At 44.9% G+C, this 22,335-nt stretch overlaps 1 protein-coding gene and 2 non-coding genes across 3 annotated transcripts in view; all 3 read left to right on the top strand.

Annotated features, from left to right (window-relative positions):
- Positions 1–3,818: 3,818 nt before the first annotated feature.
- The window catches only part of TNPO2 (transportin 2), a 38,518-nt gene continuing 20,001 nt past the window's right edge, over positions 3,819–22,335 (top strand). Inside the window, exons 1-11 of the mRNA XM_060240659.1 lie at positions 3,819–3,922; positions 8,104–8,214; positions 8,933–9,008; positions 10,854–11,003; positions 12,298–12,404; positions 13,613–13,746; positions 15,648–15,729; positions 17,133–17,255; positions 17,781–17,899; positions 19,334–19,394; positions 22,107–22,275. Of these exons, the coding sequence (XP_060096642.1) occupies positions 8,116–8,214; positions 8,933–9,008; positions 10,854–11,003; positions 12,298–12,404; positions 13,613–13,746; positions 15,648–15,729; positions 17,133–17,255; positions 17,781–17,899; positions 19,334–19,394; positions 22,107–22,275 (1,120 nt within the window). The 5' untranslated portion in view covers positions 3,819–3,922; positions 8,104–8,115. The remainder of the gene's footprint in view (positions 3,923–8,103; positions 8,215–8,932; positions 9,009–10,853; positions 11,004–12,297; positions 12,405–13,612; positions 13,747–15,647; positions 15,730–17,132; positions 17,256–17,780; positions 17,900–19,333; positions 19,395–22,106; positions 22,276–22,335) is intronic.
- On the top strand, positions 4,622–4,696 carry TRNAA-GGC (transfer RNA alanine (anticodon GGC)). Its single transcript has one exon. It is a non-coding gene; the product is annotated as a tRNA-Ala (tRNA).
- Positions 21,518–21,586, top strand: LOC132573095 (small nucleolar RNA SNORD41). The gene has a single exon (XR_009555499.1). It is a non-coding gene; the product is annotated as a small nucleolar RNA SNORD41 (small nucleolar RNA).

Consider the following 22,335-nt stretch of genomic DNA (forward strand, 5'->3'; position numbering starts at 1 on the left):
TTAATTTTTCTCTCACATCAGAAAAAAATGAAATGTTTAGGGCTCACTACAATTATTAGATTTTGCCTGAAACAGGGAAAAAAATGTTGAAGTATTTAAAGGTATATCCAGAATAATTTAAAATGTTTTTTTTTAATGGAAGGGAGCAGGCCCACAAAGGCCTAAGGCCCACGAAAGTCATAATGGTTTTTACACCCTGCTATTCTCTACTTTTTAAGGAGTTTCATAGTGGTTTGTAATCTCCTTCCCTTTGTCTCCCCACAACAGCCAGCTAGTGACACAGGTGGGACTGAGAGAGTTATGAGAGATGGTCCCAGGAAACTCACATGCGGACAAGTGAGGAATCAAACCAGGTTCACCAGATTCGATGAGGAGGAGATGAAGAAGAGAAGGAGGAGGAGACTGGATTTATACCCCGTTGCTTATAATCTCCTTTCCCTTCCCCTCCTCAAAACAAACACCCTGTGAGATAGGTGGAGCTGAGAGAGCTCTGACAGAAACTACTCTTTGAGAGAAACAGCTCTGTGAGAACTTGTTGTTGACTCAAGGTCACATCAGCAGGTATATGTGGAGGAGTGGGGAATCAAACCCAGTTCTTCCAGATTAGAATCCATGCACTTAACCATTACACCAAACTGGTTTTCAGCATCTGCACAGGCACTTGTCTCTTGCTTATGTGCCACTAAAATAAATGCAAGAACAAATCACCCAAAGATAAGCTAATCGAAGGTGAATAATAGCAAGTGTGTCTGCCACTAACCTGAATAGCATCATTTACTGCATCTTCTACGCACTGAACCCACTATAAAATCTGTCATAATCAATATGGATAGCAAATGCAGGCCACCCCTTTTCCTGGGAAATAAACCGTAGCATATCCAAACAAAACTACACAACTTCTATAACTGTATGTCAAAGGCAACAACATTCTCATTACCATCAGAAGATTCAGTTGCAGGGCAAAATATTGCTTGACAAGGCCTGAAGATTGTTGGCTGTGTGACAGGTAGAATCGTAGAGTTGGAAGGGGCCTCCAGGATCATCTAGTCCAACCCCCTGCACAAAGCAGGAAACTCACAAATACTGCCAACCCCACCCCCCCAAATTCACAGGATCCACATTGCTGTCAGATGGCCATCCAGCCTCTGTTTAAAAACCTCCAAAGAAGGAGAGCCCACCACCTCCCGAGGAAGCCTGTTCCACTGAGGAACCGCTCTGTCAGGAAGTTCTTCCTAATGTTGAGCCACAAACTCTTTTATTTAATTTCAACCTGCTGGTTCTGGTCCTACCTTCTGGGGCCATGGAAAACAATTCTGTACCATCTTCTATATGACAGCCTTTCAAATACTTGAAGACGATCATATCACCTCTCAGACGCCTCCTCTCCAGGCTAAACATGTCCAACTTCTTCAGCCTTTCCTCATAGGACTTGGTCTCCAGACCTCTTACCATCTTTGTTGCTCTCCTCTGGACCCGTTCCAGCTTGTCTATATCCTTCTTCAAATGCGGTGCCCAAAACTGAACACAATACTCCAGGCGAGGTCTTACCAGAGCAGAGCAAAGTGATACCATCACTTCACATGATCTGGACACTAAGGCAGGTAGTGAATCTGCGTGACAGTTAGTGAACCTATGTCACCATGTCATACTCAATATACAAGGTATTCACTTTGTAGATTTGCTTAAAAGCTGTTCCCAATATTTTATCCCTTTGGCAGCAATTTTCCACATACTGTCGCAATCAATGTGGATAGATCTAAGTAAGATCTACTTAAATAAGTGAAAGTTACTTCCACAAAGACATGCAGTTTGTTCCTCTTCCCTAACACCAGTGTAAAAGCTCATGAAACACAGTATGTGCTTCTTTCCTCCAGACGTATACACCTCTGGAACACTTCTGTAGAGCAGAATTGCAGTTCTGAAATGTGCTTTTGATGCAAAGGCTGCTATATGCGATAAGCTGCATCATGCTCTCATGGCACTCTGCTCTTCTCCCCATGAAATGTATGTCAGCACCAGTGTATGTAAAGTGCCACCCAGCCACAGCTGACTTATGGTGACCCTGGGGATTTTCAAGGCAAGAAATGAACACGCCTGCTTCTGCGAAGCCGCACTGAGCCCGTCAGGAGAGGGGGCGGGATAAAAATATAATAAAATAAACATAAGAGTGCCTGGACTTCCCTGGAGGCCTCCTGTCCAAGTACTAACCAGATGAATTTATTTATTTATTTATTTAAGATTTATATCCCGCCCTTCCCACAAGTGGCTCAGAATCTAGGCGGGCTCTTCCTGAATAATGAGCCATGTTATCATTTCTGTGAAGAATATAGCACTTGGCTTTGTTCACAGAATAACTTAAATTTATTTTGACTCTGTTAATACCTTTAAGTATTTTAAAGAATCTAAACATAAGAGTGAGAATAAAAGTCATATCAGTTACTCAGAGAAGGTGCCGATCAATATACTGCAACAACAAAAAATCACTCAGTGGTACCATCCAATCCAGGATTCTGCTACTGTAGGAAGACTAAGGTGTTATCTTGTCCTCAAGATAATTATTGGATAGGATTGCTCTGTTACATATCTTTAGTATATTGAAGATTTGGCCTCTGAGGGAGCCAAAGAGAGAGAAGGGATATTGGCAATGAAGACACACAGTTTGTCTACTAGAATTCTTGCTCAGCTCCTTTCTGTATTAGAGATTTCCCTAGATATACTGCCTTCACAGATATCACTGTTATCTACAGTCATAAGGACTAGAAACCTGCTTTCAAATCTTCAGTTCTTTGCTGGTGAAACTCTTCTGTAGCCTTCAAGAATTCATAGAACCTCAACAATTGACTGGTTTCTTCATCCCATCACAATACTCTACCCATTTCGGTCCCGAGGTCTGAGGAAAATGGGCTAGTCTATGACATCCAGGTCCGGGTGTAAATATCTAGCCACTGCTACACTTCTGCATAGCTGCTGGGAGATTCACAGCCTAACCTTATGCATGTTTACTCAAAAGTAAGTCCTACTATGTTTAATGGAAGTAACTTCCAACTCCGGGCAGAAGAAATAAACCTTTTCCCCATGTTTAGATTTTTAAGTCCGTTCGGAAATAACACCCGCCTAGGGTTGCCAAGTCCAATTCAAGAAATATCTGGGGACTTTGGGGGTGGAGCCAGGAGACTTTGGGGGTGGAGCCAGGAGACATTAGGGTTGGAGCCAGGAGACTTTGGGGGTAGAGCCCGGAGACATTAGGGATGGAGCCAGAAACAAGGGTGTGACAAGCATAATTGAACTCCAAAGGGAGTTCTGGCCCTCACATTTAAAGGGACGGCACATCTTTTTAAATGCCTTCCTTCCATAGGAAATAATGAAGGATGGGGCACCTTCTTTTGGGGCTCACAGAATTGGACCCCCTGGTCCAATCTTTTTGAAACTTGGGGGGTATTTTGGGGAGAGGCACTAGATGCTATACTGAAAATTTGGTGCCCCTACCTCAAAAAACAGCCCCCCCAGAGCCCCCGATACCCGCAGATCAATTCCCCATCATTCCCTATGGGAATCGTTCAGGGAGGCGCATGAGGGCTGTGGGGGTGGAGCTTCCCCCCGGCCAGTTGGGACCTGGGGATTGGGAAGCCTCCGCAAAAAAAAGTGGGCGGGGCTCGTGGGGGCCGAGCAGCTGAACTGATTCAGGGCTGGAGGAAGGAGGCGGAGCCGCTCTTCCCCGGCACCACGTGACGCGCTGTCCTTACCCCCCCCACGTGCGCAGGCGCAGCCTCCCTTTCCTTTTCACCGTCACGTGAGCAGGGGAGACGGCGGCCGGCGCAGCTCATCGCGCGCGTGTCGCGTTCGTCTTCCGCTGGCGCCCCCTCCCTCCCTCGGAGCTGACGCCGCGGCCTGTCCGTGGGCACGCGGGGAGCGGGCAGGTACCGTGCCGGGAGGGAGGGAGGGAGCTTGGGCCTAAACGGGAATCCTGGAAGGAGCCGGGCCGGGGAAGCAGGGAAGGCCGGGGGTGTGCGGGGGAGAGGCCTAGCCTGCAGGGGGGCGGCATCCGGGCCTGGCTTGGGGGAGCTGCAGAAGCCGGGAGGGAGCAGGGCTGTACGGCACGGGGCGGCCGGCGCCGGCTCCAGAAGCTGAAGGGCAGGCCCGCATCGTGCTTTCAGGAGGGTATTCGGCAGCCTGCAGTAGCCCCTCCCCGTTTTTGTGATTGCCCTGTTTCTTAGTCGCAGATATACTGCCTTGCAGCGTGGAGGTTCGAGCATGGCTGTTAGCCCCAGGTAGACTTACATGCTGTGAATTTTGGTGCTTATTTTCCCTGAATGGGATGATGAGACAGACGGTAAGATCTGCGGGTGGCTCGGTGGCAGAGCATCTGCTTGGCAAGCAGAAGGTCCCGGGTTCAGTCCCCGGCATCTCCAACTAAAAAGGGTCCAGGCAAATAGGTGTGAAAAACCTCACGCTTGAGACCCTGGAGAGCCGCTGCCAGTTAGGGGAGGGACGGTGGGGCTCAGTGGCAGAGCATCTGCTTGGCAAGCAGAAGGTCCCAGGTTCAATTCCCGGCATCTCCAACTAAAAAGGGTCCAGGCAAGTAGGTGTGAAAAACCTCAAGCTTGAGACCCTGGAGAGCAGGGGAGGGACTGTGGCTCAGTGGCAGAGCATCTGCTTGGCAAGCAGAAGGTCCCGGGTTCAATCCCCGGCATCTCCAACTAAAAAGGGTCCAGGCAAATAGGTGTGAAAAACCTCACGCTTGAGACCCTGGAGAGCCGCTGCCAGTTAGGGGAGGGACGGTGGCTCAGTGGTAGAGCATCTGCTTGGCAAGCAGAAGGTCCCAGAATCAATCCCCAGCATCTCCAACTCAAAAGGGTCCAGGCAAGTAGGTGTGAAAAACCTCAAGCTTGAGACCCTGGAGAGCCGCTGCCAGTTAGGGGAGGGACGGTGGCTCAGTGGCAGAGCATCTGCTTGGCAAGCAGAAGGTCCCAGGTTCAATCCCCGGCATCTCCAACTAAAAAGGGTCCAGGCAAGTAGGTGTGAAAAACCTCACGCTTGAGACCCTGGAGAGCCGCTGCCAGTTAGGGGAGGGACGGTGGCTCAGTGGCAGAGCATCTGCTTGGCAAGCAGAAGGTCCCAGGTTCAATCCCTGGCATCTCCAACTAAAAAGGGTCCAGGCAAATAGGTGTGAAAAACCTCACGCTTGAGACCCTGGAGAGCCGCTGCCAGTTAGGGGAGGGACGGTGGCTCAGTGGTAGAGCATCTGCTTGGCAAGCAGAAGGTCCCAGAATCAATCCCCAGCATCTCCAACTCAAAAGGGTCCAGGCAAGTAGGTGTGAAAAACCTCAAGCTTGAGACCCTGGAGAGCCGCTGCCAGTTAGGGGAGGGACGGTGGCTCAGTGGTAGAGCATCTGCTTGGCAAGCAGAAGGTCCCAGGTTTAATCTCTGGCATCTCCAACTAAAAAGGGTCCAGGTAATAGCTGTGAAAAACCTCAAGCTTGAGACCCTGGAGAGCCGCTGCCAGTTAGGGGAGGGACGGTGGCTCAGTGGCAGAGCATCTGCTTGGGAAGCAGAAGGTCCCAGGTTCAATTCCCGGCATCTCCAACTAAAAAGGGTCCAGGCAAATAGGTGTGAAAAACCTCAAGCTTGAGACCCTGGAGAGCCGCTGCCAGTTAGGGGAGGGACGGTGGCTCAGTGGCAGAGCATCTGCTTGGCAAGCAGAAGGTCCCAGGTTCAATCCCCGGCATCTCCAACTAAAAAGGGTCCAGGCAAGTAGGTGTGAAAAACCTCACGCTTGAGACCCTGGAGAGCCGCTGCCAGTTAGGGGAGGGACGGTGGCTCAGTGGCAGAGCATCTGCTTGGCAAGCAGAAGGTCCCAGGTTCAATCCCTGGCATCTCCAACTAAAAAGGGTCCAGGCAAGTAGGTGTGAAAAACCTCAAGCTTGAGACCCTGGAGAGCCGCTGCCAGTTAGGGGAGGGACGGTGGCTCAGTTGGTAGAGCATCTGCTTGGCAAGCAGAAGGTCCCAGATTCAGTCCCCAGCATCTCCAACTAAAAAGGGTCCAGGCAAGTAGGTGTGAAAAACCTCAGCTTGAGACCCTGGAGAGCAGGGGAGGGATGGTGGCTCGGTGGCAGAGCATCTACTTGGGAAGCAGAAGGTCCCAGGTTCAATCCCCGGCATCTCCAACTAAAAAGGGTCCAGGCAAGTAGGTGTGAAAAACCTCAGCTGAAGACCCTGGAGAGCCGCTGCCAGTCTGAGGAGACAATACTGACTTTGATGGGCCCAGGAGGGTCTGATTCAGTAGAAGGCAGCTTCATATGTTCTTTAAGTGAGGGACAATGGCTCAGTGGCAGAGCATCTGCTTGGTATGCAGAAGGTCCCAGGTTCAATCCCCGGCATCTCCAACTCAAAAGGGTCCAGGCAAGGAGGCGTGAAAAACCTCCGCTTGAGACCCTTGAGAGCCACTGCCAATCTGAGGAGACAATACTGACTTTGATGGGCCGAGGATCTGATTCAGTATAAGGCAGCTTCATATGTTCATATGCTGCTTAGATGCCCCTCTAGTTCCAGTATTCTGTTTCCTGGGGTGGAGTAATGTGCCTGGCTTCCAACTGTGTCTTCTTACAAATCACCATTTGTAAAATAAGAGGGCAAATTCAGGGAATAAGAGATTAACCACGCTTTTGTTGCTAGCTTCATTGCATTTCATACACCTGAAAAAGTGCACTTGTAATAGGAATGGGCTTTAAAATGGCCAAGGGAGCAGTAAGTGAATAAGAGCAAAAACATTTTAAAAATTAATGATCAGACATTATTATAAAGTGTTAGTCACTTCCTAAACAATAGATACCTGTGCTTGGATGGTAATGGAGAGGAAGAAGAGCATACAACAAAAGCCATGAAATGGTACAGTCATGGTCTGTGTTGCTCTGAATGGTTTGACAACATACAGTGCTAAATAGATATCTGACATCACTGTGTAGTTACAAGGCAATAGAGGAAAGATTGTTTCCCCAGTTGCACTTGGACCTGGAAAGACAGAGTACCAAACAACAAATCTGTGATAGAAGGTATTTGAGCTGTACTTTACTAATAAATAGCAATTTAAGATTTGGAGTTCATGATATGTCAGAGAAGTACTTTTAGTAGTAGTTGCTTTATCTCATGCAACTAATCACAGGGCTACTTTGCTGTCACCTTAGAACATAGAGAGGCTAGGAAAGGGACTGGACAAGAAGCATATTTCCTGTAGGTCTGAAATAGAATCCTGGAAAAACCTTTTCCTCATGGTACAGTATTTACCTTTTCTTACCTCTGTGGACTTTAAAGCTGTATATTCAATTCAATTGCCCAAAGTGGTAAAATTAAGGAAGCTGGTTAAGTTTCGCTGCCTGCCAAATAAAACCTCTCTTCATCCTCTTTTGCTGTCTGAACAAACAATTCCTGTGTACTTCAGACTAACCCCTCTGCCGTGTAGGAGCTTTATGCAAGTTTCCCCAATCACTGAATATCTCTGTGATGAGTCATGTATCTTGACTGTGCTGCCACAAATGGTTGTTCTGGCATTCTGGTAGTTTCTAAATGCCTTTTGATGAAGAAGCATGCTTTTGCAGATGGTATCGAGACATTCTACTAGACCTTTATAGGCTTTATTTATATTATCTTAGCCATTGTTCTTTACACATAAAGGAATACAGCAACTTCAACATGTGAAGCTCATGCTGAAGCTGCTACAAAAGCAAAGTGTGGTTGGGTGTTTCATTTGAGCACAGGAAATCTAGTTCACTAGCTGCCTTTGGGCAAGTTCCTTTCTCAACCTAAACTACCTTGCAGAATTGTGATGATGAACTGCACTTAGAGTTCTTTGAAAGAGTATGTTTCTTTAGAGTCCATTGGCAATGTACCTGATTTTTGCGGCCTTCAGATATTTTTCTGTTTGCCTGAGTTTAGCCTAGCCAGGGCAGACAAAGCAATGTGCTCTGGATTACATATATTTGATTGCAAGAATGATGGTCAGGCATGCACAAAACATACATCTTGAAGTGTCTTGAGAAGCAATCTTAGGCAGTGAGTTGATGATTAATTCTGTCATGCTAGTAATTTTTTTTTTTGTTCTACAGGTAGTCGGCTTCCATCATGGACTGGCAGCCAGATGAGCAAGGCCTCCAGCAAGTACTTCAGTTACTCAAAGACTCTCAGTCTCCAAACACAGCAACCCAACGTATTGTACAAGATGTATCCTTGGAATAGTCAAGGTTACTACAGAAAGTGCTAGGGATAATCTCTGAACACTTGACTGTACTTCAAAGAACCAAAGTAATGTCCAAGATGTGTCATGTTTATTATGACACTACAATCAAGGCTAAACTATTAGTGAAATAAGTAGCTACTGCAAAATGTTGCTAGCTAGCAATATTATATTTCTGGGGTTATGATGCCTTGGTTTTGGATACTGTGATACTGTGGCCTTTGAGTGACCAGAAGTTGGCTATCCAAACAGTAAACCCCCACCATTTTTGGTGGAAGAAAATACCAACGGCTATAAGGATTGTTTACAAGAGATACATGTTTGGCTACATAGGATTTGGAACATTATGTTGATGAATAAGGATACTATGTGTAATCATGTTTTAGTAAGGTGAATTACATATGAATGGAGAACTCCAGTATCCATTTGTTTCTTGATGGAATAGGATTCATCCAATCGAAAATGTTAAGCAAGAGAGATTGCTTCTTGTTTGAACATTGTTTGAACATGTGATCAAATTTAGACTTGTTCACGTGTTTATGTAACTATCTTTTCAATGGGATGTTTCTACTGATAGCATTTTAATTTTCTAAAAATGTGAAAAAGCCTCTGAAAACTATTTAAGTATGACGTATGGTTGTGTATAGATGTGGATTTGGAAACTTATGTTTGCAGGACACTGATAGAACTTAACAAATGTTGCAGAAATTGAAACAGCTCAACCAGTTTCCCGATTTCAATAACTACTTGATATTTGTCTTGACACGGCTGAAATCTGAGGGTATGTTACAAAGGAAGTTTAAGGATTTTATGTGCTTGGGTGCCTCTTCTTGATTGTCTAATACCGTGGATCAAGTTTGGTCCTATAGAATTAATCAAATCTATGTTCAAACAAAAAGTTGGTGTCCAGTGACACTGTCATTAGAACGTTCTCTCACCAAAAGTATAGGCCAGCGTAATTCATCGTACTTGAGTTTTGAGCGGTAAGCAATGCTCAGTTTACTGGTCTGGAAGAGGTTCTCTGTCCTTCTGGTCTTGAACTAGTAGTTGGCTGCCCTGTTTCTCTTTGGAAGAGCTGTGTTTAGAGCTAAAATTCGATAGCCATGGATGGAGGAAAGTGGGTCACTGAAAGTCATTCCAGCAGGTTTCATTTGGTGACTGCTGCTTCTAATCTTAGTAAAATTAAGGTTATACAGTTTTATTCAAGACAGAAGCACAAGGGTTAATTTTCAGGTGCTGCGTTTTGGAGTGGGACTGTCTCAGAGTCTGTGCAAGGGTAAGGAATGCAATCCCATTGTAATTGAACAAATGAGAAGGGAGGGACCCTGAAGATGAGTGCTGTCTGACCATGGCGACCAAAGTTCTCTAGCAGTTTTTCTGTATTTTATTTATGACTTTAAAATTGCAGCTGTTTGTGTGCTACAACTTTGAGTAAACCTTTTTCTGTCTGAAGTGACTTTGGGAGAAAACTTTTCTTTGTTTTTTGTGGGACTGCATTGGTTTAGCTGAGAACCAAGTACTTTCATTCTCTTGAGTAAGTAATCTGTAAAATAAAAGAGCTTGCCATAGTTAGTAGACTCAGTAAGAAATCCAGTTAGCTATTTTATGGACTTTGGGGTGCAGGCAACAAATGTGCCCTGTTAAAGTCTGTTTCATCAGGACTTGCCTAGTAAAAATCTAACACAGCATCATGGCTTATTCATTGAATCCATGCATATATTTTTACTGCATCTGAGGTTTGTAACAAAAATTCACTTCACAAAAAAGGGAAGTGGCAGCAGTTAGTTTGTCTGATTTTGTTCTTCCTGTCACTAATATAGTACTGGGTTTGTGCCTATTTCTCTGTTGTTGACTAATATGAGAAGCTAAGGTGAGAGGTGTGGTTACTATGAGTCTGATGTGAGCAAATCATACAAAAATCTGCTACCTCAGTTCTTCCTGTGCTCTGGTATCCCACCAGCCCCACTAAATTAGTGTAATTGGAAAGTATGTCCTGTCTCATAGAAGTGAATTGAGCAAATGAGGATTATCCCCAAAAATTCTGATTGCAGTGTGTTTATGCCCTATCTGAGAAGTACATAACATAAAAATAAGATACATTCAAATACCTCTGGTAAATGGACATAACGTATATTAATATGTAACAGATTTCATGAATGAACAGATTTCATGCTTGAACCTCCCGAAATCTGTGCTTGGATGATTAATGTCACACAAAATCAGATCTTATATGAATGTTGGCTGTTCTGCATCATTGCACGGCCCAAGGTTTGACACCTCGTTCAGCTCCTTGGGTAAATAAAATGCTGTTCTATGCCTCACATCTGGACCTGATAATTACAATATGCCAGTCAGGTTTCTGCAAACAAAGGTGTATCTAAAATTCTTGTATAAGAGGGTTGGGAGAGAGGATCATGAGTAAAGCATGTTAGAAAACTGCATATGGATATAAACAAGTGCTTCAGTTCTGACAACTAAGTAACCTATCTTGGTGGCTCTATTTTTTTTTTTTTTTTAGCGTATGTTGTCAGGTCACCATTACCTCTTCTTCCCTCCCCTGTTTGTGTATCTTCCCTGGGGTGAGCCATAACAGGTCTTACAAATATTTTTGTTCTCTTTTAAACAGATGAGCCAACACGTTCTTTGAGTGGTCTAATCTTGAAGAACAATGTGAAGGCTCATTACCAGAGTTTCCCTCAGCCTGTTGCAGAGTTTATTAAGCAAGAATGTCTTAACAACATAGGAGATGCTTCTTCTCTTATCAGAGCTACCATTGGTGAGTGTCAGAGGAAATGGGTTTATATCTAATCTTGAAAAGCTAGATTTGTATTTTGGAGCAGCGTTAGACAGATGACTTCCACTCAGTAAAGCTTATAGAGTGTGGGCATGATGAGTGGCATTATAGTTGAATCTTAAAACTAATCCTTTGACTATTTACATTCCCAATGAAGCCTTTTCTAATAGCCATTTATGTTCTTGCTTGTTACGAAATAAAAAAGCTAATTTTACAGATTTTTTCAGATCACCTATAAGTCTGTGTGTAAGGACCTGTTTATATGCTGGTACATTGGCAAGGATTACATGGTGATGTTTATAAGATGTGTAAAACCAAGATAAGAAAAGATCATGGTGTTGATTGAAGACATCTGTGTTGTGGTAGATATATTTAAACGGCAAAATGGGATTCCTCTCTCAGAGGTCTCCAAAACTTAACATGCAAAATCTGTGTGCTGGATGGAATATATTTCAGAATTCTGTACATATACTATTTGTAAGTTTTCAAGTTGTGGCATAATAGATGAGTGGCAGGGGTGTATGGGGAGTGCCTTGTTGCCTTTAAATAGTTATACCCTACTTTAGATAGTTATACCCATTGGGGACCCAAGCAGCTTACAACACTTTTCTTTTTCCTGTTTTATCCCTACAGCAACAGCCCTGTGTTAGTTTGAGAGTGATTGACCCCAAGGTCTTCCAGTGAGCTTCCATGGTAGAGTGGGGATTTGAGCCTCTCTCCCAATTCTAGTCCCAACACTGACACTACACAACACTATTAGGGCACATTAGTTTGAATTATTAAGACCTCTTGCCTTTGGCATTTGAAGCTAAGAGGGGGTGTGATCACACAGCGGATTTGATCCGCCATCGCCACCCCGGCCTCAGATTTAATGCGTGCATTCACACACACACATCTGTCCCCTGCAGCCTGCCTGTCCTTACCCGGTAGTAAGATGGGCTGGGACCGGAGCAAACGGCCACCATGAACTTCCCAGTAGTGAATTGCTGAAGCACGTGCATGGCATGGCCGTCTGAACAGCCGGAGTGAGCTATGCACACGCCCTGCACATGGAGGAGCTGTTAATGCTGCTCCTCGGCACTCGTGCTGCTTGTCCCTGTTGCAGGGGCATCTGATCGCTGTGGTGGCCTCAGTCTGGAGGCCTTTGGGGCTGAATCCCTATCTGACTGCATCCAGAGTTAAACTGCTTAAATTAATGAGCCCAAAATGGACTTGTGGACTAATATTAAACTACAGCTTGTTGCTTCCCACCCTGCCCCCCCACCCCCGCTGCCAGGAATTCTTATTACCACCATTGCATCTAAGGGAGAGCTGCAGATGTGGCCAGAACTTCTGCCCCAGCTCTGCAACCTGCTCAACTCTGAGGACTACAACACTTGTGAGGTGAGTGGGAAAGTGCTGAGCCTGAACTGAAAGCATATTTGCAGCCAGCAGTAAACTTTTGAGTTTAGAGCTGACAGTACTTCTCACAATAAGATCTCTTGGGAATGTAGTGTGGTGGTGTGTACTCAGTGGTGTGTTCTGGATTCCTCAAGCATTGCTGGCTGTAACACAGCGCAGCATTGCACAGCATTTTAGTTTATTAGCAAGACTAATTCTGCAGGCATATGTTTATCTGGACATAAGGACTGTTGCACAAAATGAGATTTTCTTCTGAGTAAATTTGTATTAGCTTGCACTGAGCATGGATAAATGGGAGTTTAAAATTAGATGGCTGTTCTTCCAGCCTAATGAAAATACAGTTGATTCCTATAGCAGCAGACACTTCTGCTCTGCATTGTTCTGTTCAAATAACATTTCTGTTTCACCGGGAGTGACATTGCTTCAACCTATACTGTAAGAAGCCTGGGTAAAATTATGTTGATAGAAAGAGTTATGTGGAAGAGTGTTTGGGCTGTGTGGTAGGCGGAGATCAAAATACTGATCTAATGTTATCAATTTGAAATCCCCAGTTGAGAGCTAGCGTGATGTAGTGCTTAAGAGTGGCGGACTCTAATCCAGAGAACAGGGTTTGATTCTCCGCTCCTTCACATGAAGCTTGTTGGGTAACCTTGAGCCAGTCACAGTTATCTCAGAACTCTCTCAGCCCCATTTACCTCACAGGGTGCCTGTTGTGGAGAGGTGACGGGAATGTGATTGTAAGCTGCTCTGAGTCTCCTTAAGGTAGAGAAAAGTGGGGAATACAAGCCAACTCTTCTTCCCAGTTTGTATATTTCCTAGAGCATCCTTAGCTACAGAGGGCTCCCCATTTTCTGTTGACAAGAATGCTTCTGATGGGGTTTTCTCTTTAAAACTGTTCCTGCTTCTCTTCCAGTATCTAATTATTTAGGCAATTAGTTGGCACATCTCAGGCTTTTGTGTGGGATGTCTGGCTGAGGGTAAGAGGACAACACGTTCTTTCAAATTGGCAGCCTGTCACCTAGAAATCTTCCCATCAGTGCAGCTCTTATCAGAATGAATGCAGCTCATGCCAGAACAGTTGGAACACCCTAGCTTGGCAGGGTTGGTAGGCTTTTGAATGAAGCTTGAATGCCCTTTTCCTGTTTCCCTAATCCGGGGTGTTTGGTGCTAACTGATGTTGTGCTCTCTAGGGGGCTTTTGGTGCCTTACAGAAGATCTGCGAAGATTCCTCTGAGCTCCTGGACAGTGATGCTCTCAATCGGCCACTTAATGTCATGATCCCAAAGTTCCTACAGTTTTTCAAGCACTGCAGCCCCAAAATTAGGTCTGTGCCTTCATTACTAATTCCTATTATATGTTCCATCAGTTCAGCTAAGATCAACTTTTTTATGCGAACTCTGAAGTGGCAAGTCATCCTACCCCTCCCATTTTTCTGGGGCGGGGGTGATACTGTCCCCTGGATAAGGAGGAGTTTTATAGTCTTCTCTCTAGTTAAGAAATCAAGATTCTGAAGAAATGTCACTGAGTTATTTTATTTATTATTTATTTATTTATTTATTACATTCAATTTATATCCCGCCCTCTCCGCAAGCGGACTCAGGGCGGCTCACAACATTATACAATCAGTCCAATAAAACATATAAAACCGTAATTTACTTATTTCAGTTTTAAAACCATTCTATGGCGCTGCTTCGGTACAATGTAAGCGGTATTGAATTCTCGACTGTGATCACCAGCATTCTATAAGGTGTCCGGTGGCAGCCCCTTTTCAATCAAACAGCAAAAGCCTGTTTAAACAATTCGGTCTTACAGGCCCTGCGGAACGCAGACAAATCCCGCAGGGCCCTTACGGCTTCTGGAAGAGTGTTCCAAAGTTCTGGTGCTGCCACCGAAAAAGCCCTGGATCTCGTTACACACAACCTGGCTTCTTTTGGCCCAGGGACGGACAACAGATTTTTTGTCCCTGATCGCAGTGCTCTCTGGCGGATATATGGGGAAAGGCGGTCCCGTAGATAGACAGGTCCCTGACCATAAAGGGCTTTAAAGGTTAATACCAACACTATAATACTATAATCTTACTCAGTTCTGCAGGGCCTGTAAGACAACCCTCTTCCGGTTAGCTTATGCCGACTAGATAAATGTAGCTTATCAGATTTTAGTGAAATATACTGGATAGTTTTAATGTTAAGATTTTAATGTTTTTAGGCTTTTTAAATGTTTTGACTTTTAAATGTATTAACTTTGTACCTTGTTTTATTGTTTTGTCGTTGTTGTGAGCCGCCCTGAGCCACCCTGTGGGAAGGGCGGGATATAAATTATAGAATGAATAAATAAATAAATAAATAAATAAGTTAATACTATAAGTTACTTCCTTCCCCCATTAGAGTTAGCAATCTTAATTAGTTTCACATGTATAAAACTTATAGATTCAATAGAATTTTGTTAACTCTTAGAATTCAGCTTGTTAATTTGCATACTTTGGGAAATATCTTTAATTTTTAAAGAAGTTCTAATTTCTGGAGTTTCAGCAGTATTTTATTACATGAAGATTTTTAAAGCCATCACAAATGATATTGGTTTGATCAAGATTAGAATGGCGCTTGCATGGGGAATAGTTTTTTAATCGTAATCTATTGACATTTTGTGGGATGTGAAGTACAAAACTTGGAAACAAATTACTGTGGTTTTTTTTCTCCCTCAGAAATTCAGTAGCATACACAGAAACTGAATTACAACTTTGGTATATTTTGTTAAGCTCAGCTTTTCCCCCTAGCGTGAACTCTGAATTATCTGGAACTGCGTTTGAACCCAGAGAATATATTGTTTGATTATTCAGTTGTATAAACCCCATGGCGCAGAGTGGTAAAGCTGCAGTACTGCAGTCTGAGCTCTCTGCTTACGATCTGAGTTTGATCCCAGTGGAAGCTGGGTTCAGGTAGCCAGCTCAAGGTTGACTCAGCCTTCCATCCTTCCAAGGTCGGTAAAATGAGTACCCAGCTTGCTGGGGGAAAAGCGTAGATGACTGGGGAAGGCAATGGGAAACCACCCGGTAAAAAAGGCTGCTGTGAAAATGTCGCGATGCGACATCGTCCCAGAGACGGAAACAACTGGTGCTTGCACAGGGGACTACCTTTACCTTTTTATAAGTACTGTAGTAGCTGTACTGAGTGTAGTAATAGCTGTAATCAACAGTTGTTTCAGCTGCTTGTGCTCCTTCCTCATCAGGTCCCATGCTATTGCCTGTGTTAACCAGTTCATCATGGACAGGGCCCAAGCACTGATGGATAACATAGACACTTTCATTGAGGTAAGGTGGATGTTCCTGTTTGGAATGAAGGCCTCATAGCCCATGACTCATTGTGAACTAGGTCTGGGGCTTTCCACATGATCTTATCTGTCGAGGAAACATTGCCATGGAAATCCTTCTATTGCAGCAGGTTTTGGATCATGTTCCAGGAGATATTCCCAGTTCACTCTTGCCCATGATCTGGTCTGTTGAGCTTCATTATTGTCAGGGGTGAGCGGTGTATTTTTAAATGCATCCTTCGTTTTTTTGCAGCTATACTGTTGGGGAAGATTAGTAGTGGGTGGATAGCAGTGTTACTGAGAATTTCCGGTCACCACGAGGAGTGCCTGGTATGACTTTCCCCCTGGTTCCGCAAAATGCTGTTAGAAAAGCAGTTGCATTAGGCTAATAGAATCCTCTGAGCTGTGAAGTGAGGCATGCCATTTCCTTTCCAAAGTAGCCATAACAGTTGCTTCCTCCTTTGGTAATTTCAGTGAGTGTCAGCTCTTGGAGCTTTTCTCTGCTGCACGACCATTCTACTGGGAGGTTTTTTGCTTTCTTTGTCTCAGTGACTTAAGTGCCTACGCATGGCCACAATTAGCGTTAGAAAATACAGGCCCCAGTACAGGAACTAAGATATTTGGTTCTTAATGGTTGCATGCTCCTCTGTCCTAGGCCCAGACAAATGTAGTGTTTTGTATCCTGCCATATAATTCCGGGGGAGTTAAGCACAATTCTGTGTTTGGAAGAGGGGGTGATGATTTTTGCTGCATCTCCCTGTCCGCTGCAGGCCTCAGCGTGGTCCCTAAAATATACTTGAGGGTCCACTGACTCCAGAGAACAAAAATTTCCTGGGGCGCAATTGGTGGCGGCAGCAGGAGAAATCAGAAAAGTCCAGCACTAGGAGATCTGCTCCACAAGCTGATCTTGTTGGATATAAGCCAATATGGCCTAACTGTGTTTTTTGAGACTGATGCATCTGTCCTTGTCTTGTGCTGCCCCTGCACTTGAAAACATAAAGGTATCGTCTCTGTGAAAACCTCCTCAGGTGTCTTTAGGATAGAGCTTGTAGGCCCTGTATAGCTGGCTGAATGCTTCCCTGTTCTTTCCCTTAGACACCGTATATGATGCCGTCACTGCACCTCTGCTTGCAAAAAATTTTTTTTATGGAGGAGTTAAGTTGTTACCCACAGTTTATTAAGTGTATTTATTGACCGAAAACTATGACCACAGTGCTTCACTACGTATTTTTTTTAAAATCTTACTTCATTACAAGTTTCAGAAAAACCAGTGGCATGGAAATAGTTGGTTTGGGCCAGTTGAGTAGAGGGTGTGGACGAGGTGGGAATTTTGTCTGAAGGATATTTTAAAAATGCTTTTGTGATATATAAACGTTGAATATTAATTTTTCCTGGTTTCGACAGCATCTTTTCGCCCTGGCAGTAGACGAAGATCCTGAGGTTCGGAAAAACGTTTGCAGGGCATTGGTGATGCTGCTTGAGGTGCGGATCGATCGATTAATCCCTCACATGCACAGCATCATTCAGGTAAGCAGCCTTCCTCTGCCAAGCCGGTCCCCGTAAAATCCTGTCTTAATGTGTTTTGAGAGCTCTAATGGAAGTTGGCGCAAGCTGATTGATGCAAAAGGAGGATAAGGATGCATTCCAGATGGCTTACGCCACAGGTGAGTTTTTCCAGCTGCTGCTTCCTGCATCTTTCTTGGCAGCCTTGTAATCGAAAGCCTTCTGTGCCAGGGCTAGCTGCCTTCATTTTGCTTTAGCCTCTAGGATTCTAGAAGTGCCGCGGGGAATAAAAGTGGAACTGAGCTGGCGTGGTTTCACCTCCTGATAGCATTCCATGGTGCTTGGCCACTGCTGATCCAGTGGGTGGCTTTACACTGCCATCTTGCTTGTTTAGGAGGTTTTGTGCTGTGAAGTTCTGCAGCTGACCTGGCGGGTCATACCTCCGGTGCTGTGTCCTTTGGATAGTATACTACTGACCCTGGAATTCTGCGCTATAGACAGTGACTGGGACTAAGGCAGAGTTTGTTTCTGTTTTTGTCTCTTCCCCAGTACATGTTGCAAAGGACCCAGGACAGTGATGAGAATGTGGCATTGGAGGCATGTGAATTCTGGCTAACCTTGGCTGAGCAGCCCATCTGCAAGGAGGTGCTCTCTTCACATCTGGTGCAGTGAGTACCTTACCTTCTTTAAGATCAGTTTGTTTGAACATATGAACATATGAAGCTGCCTTATACTGAATCAGACCCTTGGTCCATCAAAGTCAGTATTGTCTTCTCAGACTGGCAGCGGCTCTCCAGGGTCTCAAGCTGAGGTTTTTCACACCATTTTGCCTGGACCCTTTATTGGAGATGCCGGGGATTGAACCTGGGACCTTCTGCTTACCAAGCAGATGATCTACCACTGAGCTACCGTCCCTCCCCATGTTTGTCATCTGGAATGCAAGTTCTAAAGCTTCTGTTTCATTTGCTTCCAGCTAAAGGGCAGCATGGTTGTATGCGTGTCGAAGGCTCGATGGGCCACAGAGTTCCTTATGTATTTTTAGTTCGTGTTTTGCACTTGAAGGATCACCAATGGGCTAAACAGTCTACATGCACCTTCTCTGTTTGTGAATGTCATATAACTCTTGCATCCTTAAGTAGTTGCTCTTCGCCAAAAACCAAAAAGAAGGGCGGTGGGACTGGTTTGCTGCCTAGGTTGACTTCATTGTGATTCATAGATGCCTCCGTAGTTGAAGTCTTCTCTAGGAAGAGTAAAGAAAGGTGCTGCTGCCCTCAAAAGGGGAGCCAAACAGGAGAATCACGATGAGATAATTGAAGAAGTAGAGTTCTTCAGTATTCCTGGCTTCTGCTTTTTTGGCAAGCTGCTGGTACTTGAGTTGAGAAGGAACTGACAGAATCATGCAATCTGCTCAAAGGCATTTAGTGGGGCAGGGTGAGGAGATTGAGGAGTGGGTTCTGTCCCCACCTCTGCTGCAGGGTTGTATTATATGCCTACATTTGCATGCTTTTCAGAAGATATTGAAGATATTGGATTTATATCCCGCCCTCCACTCAGAAGAGTCTCAGAGCGGCTCACAATCTCCTTTACCTTCCCCCCCCCCCACAACAGACACCCTGTGAGGTGGGTGGGGCTGGAGAGGGCTCTCACAGCAGCTGCCCTTTCAAGGACAACCTCTGCCAGAGCTATGGCTGACCCAAGGCCATGCTAGCAGGTGCAAGTGGAGGAGTGGGGAATCAAACCCGGTTCTCCCAGATAAGAGTCCGCACACTTAACCACTACCCCAAACTGGCTCTCCACACCAAACTGGCTCTCCAGTCTAAAGTAGCAGTAATATGTTTGGCTTTCAGTGCTGGCAATAGCCGTTTGTGTTTGAACAATGATTTGAAGCTTGCTGTTGGATTTGCTTGACAATGAAGGCCGTAATTGTGTAGATTTGTTTGCTGTGGGGAGCCTTTATATCTGAATGTCAGTCATTAAAACGCCACCTCCATATTTTTGCTTCTGTTTGGTAATTGGAGGCATTGTCACCAGCTAAGATTGGTGTTATTCTGTATTTGGGTTCCATTTACTGAATCTTTTTTCCCTCTGCCTTCTCTCGACAGGTTGATTCCAATACTGGTGAATGGAATGAAATATTCTGAAATTGACATCATATTGCTAAAGGTACTTCTCTGATTATGCAAGCAGCTTGGAAAAACTAGAATTACTAGTTGCCCCTTTCCCCTTAAATTAAATTATCCCCCTCTTAGTTGTTGGGTTATACTTATAACATTTTTAACTTCATTTTTCCTTACATCATTATTGGTCCCGACATAGTATGTGGTAGTAATTCTGAGGAGGCCAAGCAGTTTTCTTCCATTGGTGCAGCTAGGGCATTGTACGTTCTGTTCCCACACCTGTTACTTAGAGATTCAGCCTGGAAGACTGCAGCTATAGCTTGCCCTGTGCATATAAGAATGGGCAGAGCACTTTCGGTTTCATTAGGCCGTCTCTGTCTGTCTGGTGTTTTGTGGATGGTCCTACTCTACTGAGGGTTCAGAGACAGAAATTGCCATAGGTCAGTGGCTCACTTGACCATACACTGAACGTGAGTCACTTGGGAGGGGATCTTCCTTGCTGCCGACTCCCTGATCAGTCACACCCATATGCTAGCTGTATTGCTTCACAAGAAGAGTGCTCAGGTATATGGATCAGATCAGTTGAGTTTTAATGCCTGGGCTAAAACAAATAAAATGGATTTTAATAGGAATAAATGTGTCTCTCTCTCGGCTTGACTTCGCGAACGAAGATTTAAGAAAGGTGCAGTAGTCCACGTCTGCTGCAGGCTCGCTGGTGGCTGACAAGACCAATGCGGGACAGGCAGGTCCGGCCACAGTGGCTGCAGGGAAAAGTCTGATTCGGGGTTGGTGCTGTAGCAGCGCGATTCTTCCTCAATCTCCTTTTGTCCTCAAGACCAGCTATGCGTGCGTTCTCAAAGGAGGAGACAGCCTGGTGGATGGTGTGCCTCCATGCTTTGCGATCTGAGGCTAGGTCAGACCACTGGTGATGGTTGATGCGACAGGCGCCAAGGGATTTCTTCAAGGAGTCCTTGTACCTCTTCTTTGGTGCCCCTCTTATTTCGATGGCCGGTGGAAAGTTCGCCATACAGGGCAATCTTGGGAAGGCGGTGGTTTTCCATCCTGGAGATATGCCCTGCCCAGCGCAGCTAAAGGGATAAATGTAAAGTGCTACATTTAGGTAGGAAAAATCCAATGGGTGAGACTTGACTTGGCAATAGTATGCGCATAAGGGATTTAGGGGTCTTAGTGGACCAAACACTGAACATGAGTCAGCAGTGTGAGGCAGTAGCTAAAAAAGCAAATTCATTATTGGACTGCATCAACAGAAGTATGGTGTCCAGGTCACGCAAAGTGGTATCACTTTACTCTGCTCTGTTTAGACTTCACCTAAAGTATTGTATTCAGTTTTGGACACCACCATTTAAGACGGATATAAACAAACTGGAATGTGCCCGAAGGAGGGCAACAAAGATGGTGAGGGGTCTGGAGCCCAAGTCCTATAAAGAAAGGTTAAAGGAGCTGGGTATGTTTAGCTTGGAGAGGAGATGAGAGAGAGGTATGACGGTACCTGAAGGACTGTCATAGAGAGGATGGTGTCAGACCATAGAGAGGATGGTGTAAGACTAGAAGTTTCGACCAGAACCAGTAGGTTGAAATTAAACCCAAAGAGTTTTTGGTTAAACATTAGGAAGAACTTCCTGACCGTTAGAGTGATTCCTCAGTGGAACAGGCTTCCTCAGGAAGTGGTGGGCTCTCCTTCTTTGGAGGTTTTTAAACAGAGGCTAGATGGCCATCTGACAGTAATGGTGATTCTATGAACTTAGGAGGAGGTAACTGTGAATTCCTGCACTGTGCAAGGGGTTGGATTGAAGGCCCTGGAGGTCGCTTCCGACTCTGTGATTCTATGGTTCTGTGAAAGCTCCCTGTGGTGTCACTGCATAGAGCTAATAGTTAAGGAGCTGTTAGAATCCAGTATGGTTGCTGAAAAGGAAATATAGGTAGTATCATAATGCATGCAAGTGTTCAACAAAGACCACAGAAATTGTTCCAAAACCCAACTCTTCTGCAGAACTTTATGGCTGATGTTCGACTCCCCTTTGTATCGGCCTGGCTTATCTTAAAGGATAAAATAAAGAGGGAAGAAATTGGTTTGCTGCCCTGAGTTCACAGGAAGAAGAGTGGGATAGACATGGGTGAACAAACCAAGTAATTAGAGTTCATGCCTTCATGGAAGTGATGCATGACCTTCAGCCTGACAACAATGATGTTTTGCTGTATTCATACTGTCTGATCCATAGAGGCATGGTCTGAAGGTCCAAGCAGGCTTTTATGGTGCTTACATTTGGGGAGCAGAAGATGGGACTGCAAGCTATCTTAGCAGGCTCCCTCATTTAGAATTTCAGAGACTTTCTTTTCTAATTTAATTTAATTTAATTTTTAGGTTTATATCCCGCAAGCGGGCTCAGGGTGGCTTACAGTTTCTGCTGGAAATGATATGAAGTCTATGGCAGTTCTGGTTAAAAATTGTATTGAGTGGCTTTTTGGAAAGCCATAATAGTATCAGGTGGGTTTGTGCTTGGGTGGGGGGTAAGGATCCAGGGACCGGATGTGAAGTCATGGGGAGAGGTGGTACTTGTCCTACTTGGTTCTTGCATTTATTTACCTTCTGTATAACTATGTATGTTCAGAGGCACAGAGCAGCACCTGTAGTGGACGGATAAATAGAGTACTATACTGGTTTGCAGTGTGTCATTTTGTTGGCAGGTGAGGCTCCTGGCTTAATGGGCTTATGCCTTAACCCTTCCCTTAACTGCAGGGTGATGTAGAAGAAGATGAGGCCATCCCGGACAGCGAGCAGGATATCAAGCCTCGTTTTCACAAATCACGCACAGTTACTCTGCAGCATGAAGAGGAGCGACTACAGGATGACGAAGATGGAGAGGACGAGGACGACGACGATGATACGCTTTCTGATTGGAATCTGAGTGCGTATTTGGGGCCTGAGATTGGGGGGTTTCAAATGTGGTACTAGGAGCCAATCGGAC

This window comes from Heteronotia binoei, chromosome 5 (assembly GCF_032191835.1).
Source record: "Heteronotia binoei isolate CCM8104 ecotype False Entrance Well chromosome 5, APGP_CSIRO_Hbin_v1, whole genome shotgun sequence".
Taxonomy (NCBI): Eukaryota; Metazoa; Chordata; class Lepidosauria; order Squamata; family Gekkonidae; genus Heteronotia; species Heteronotia binoei.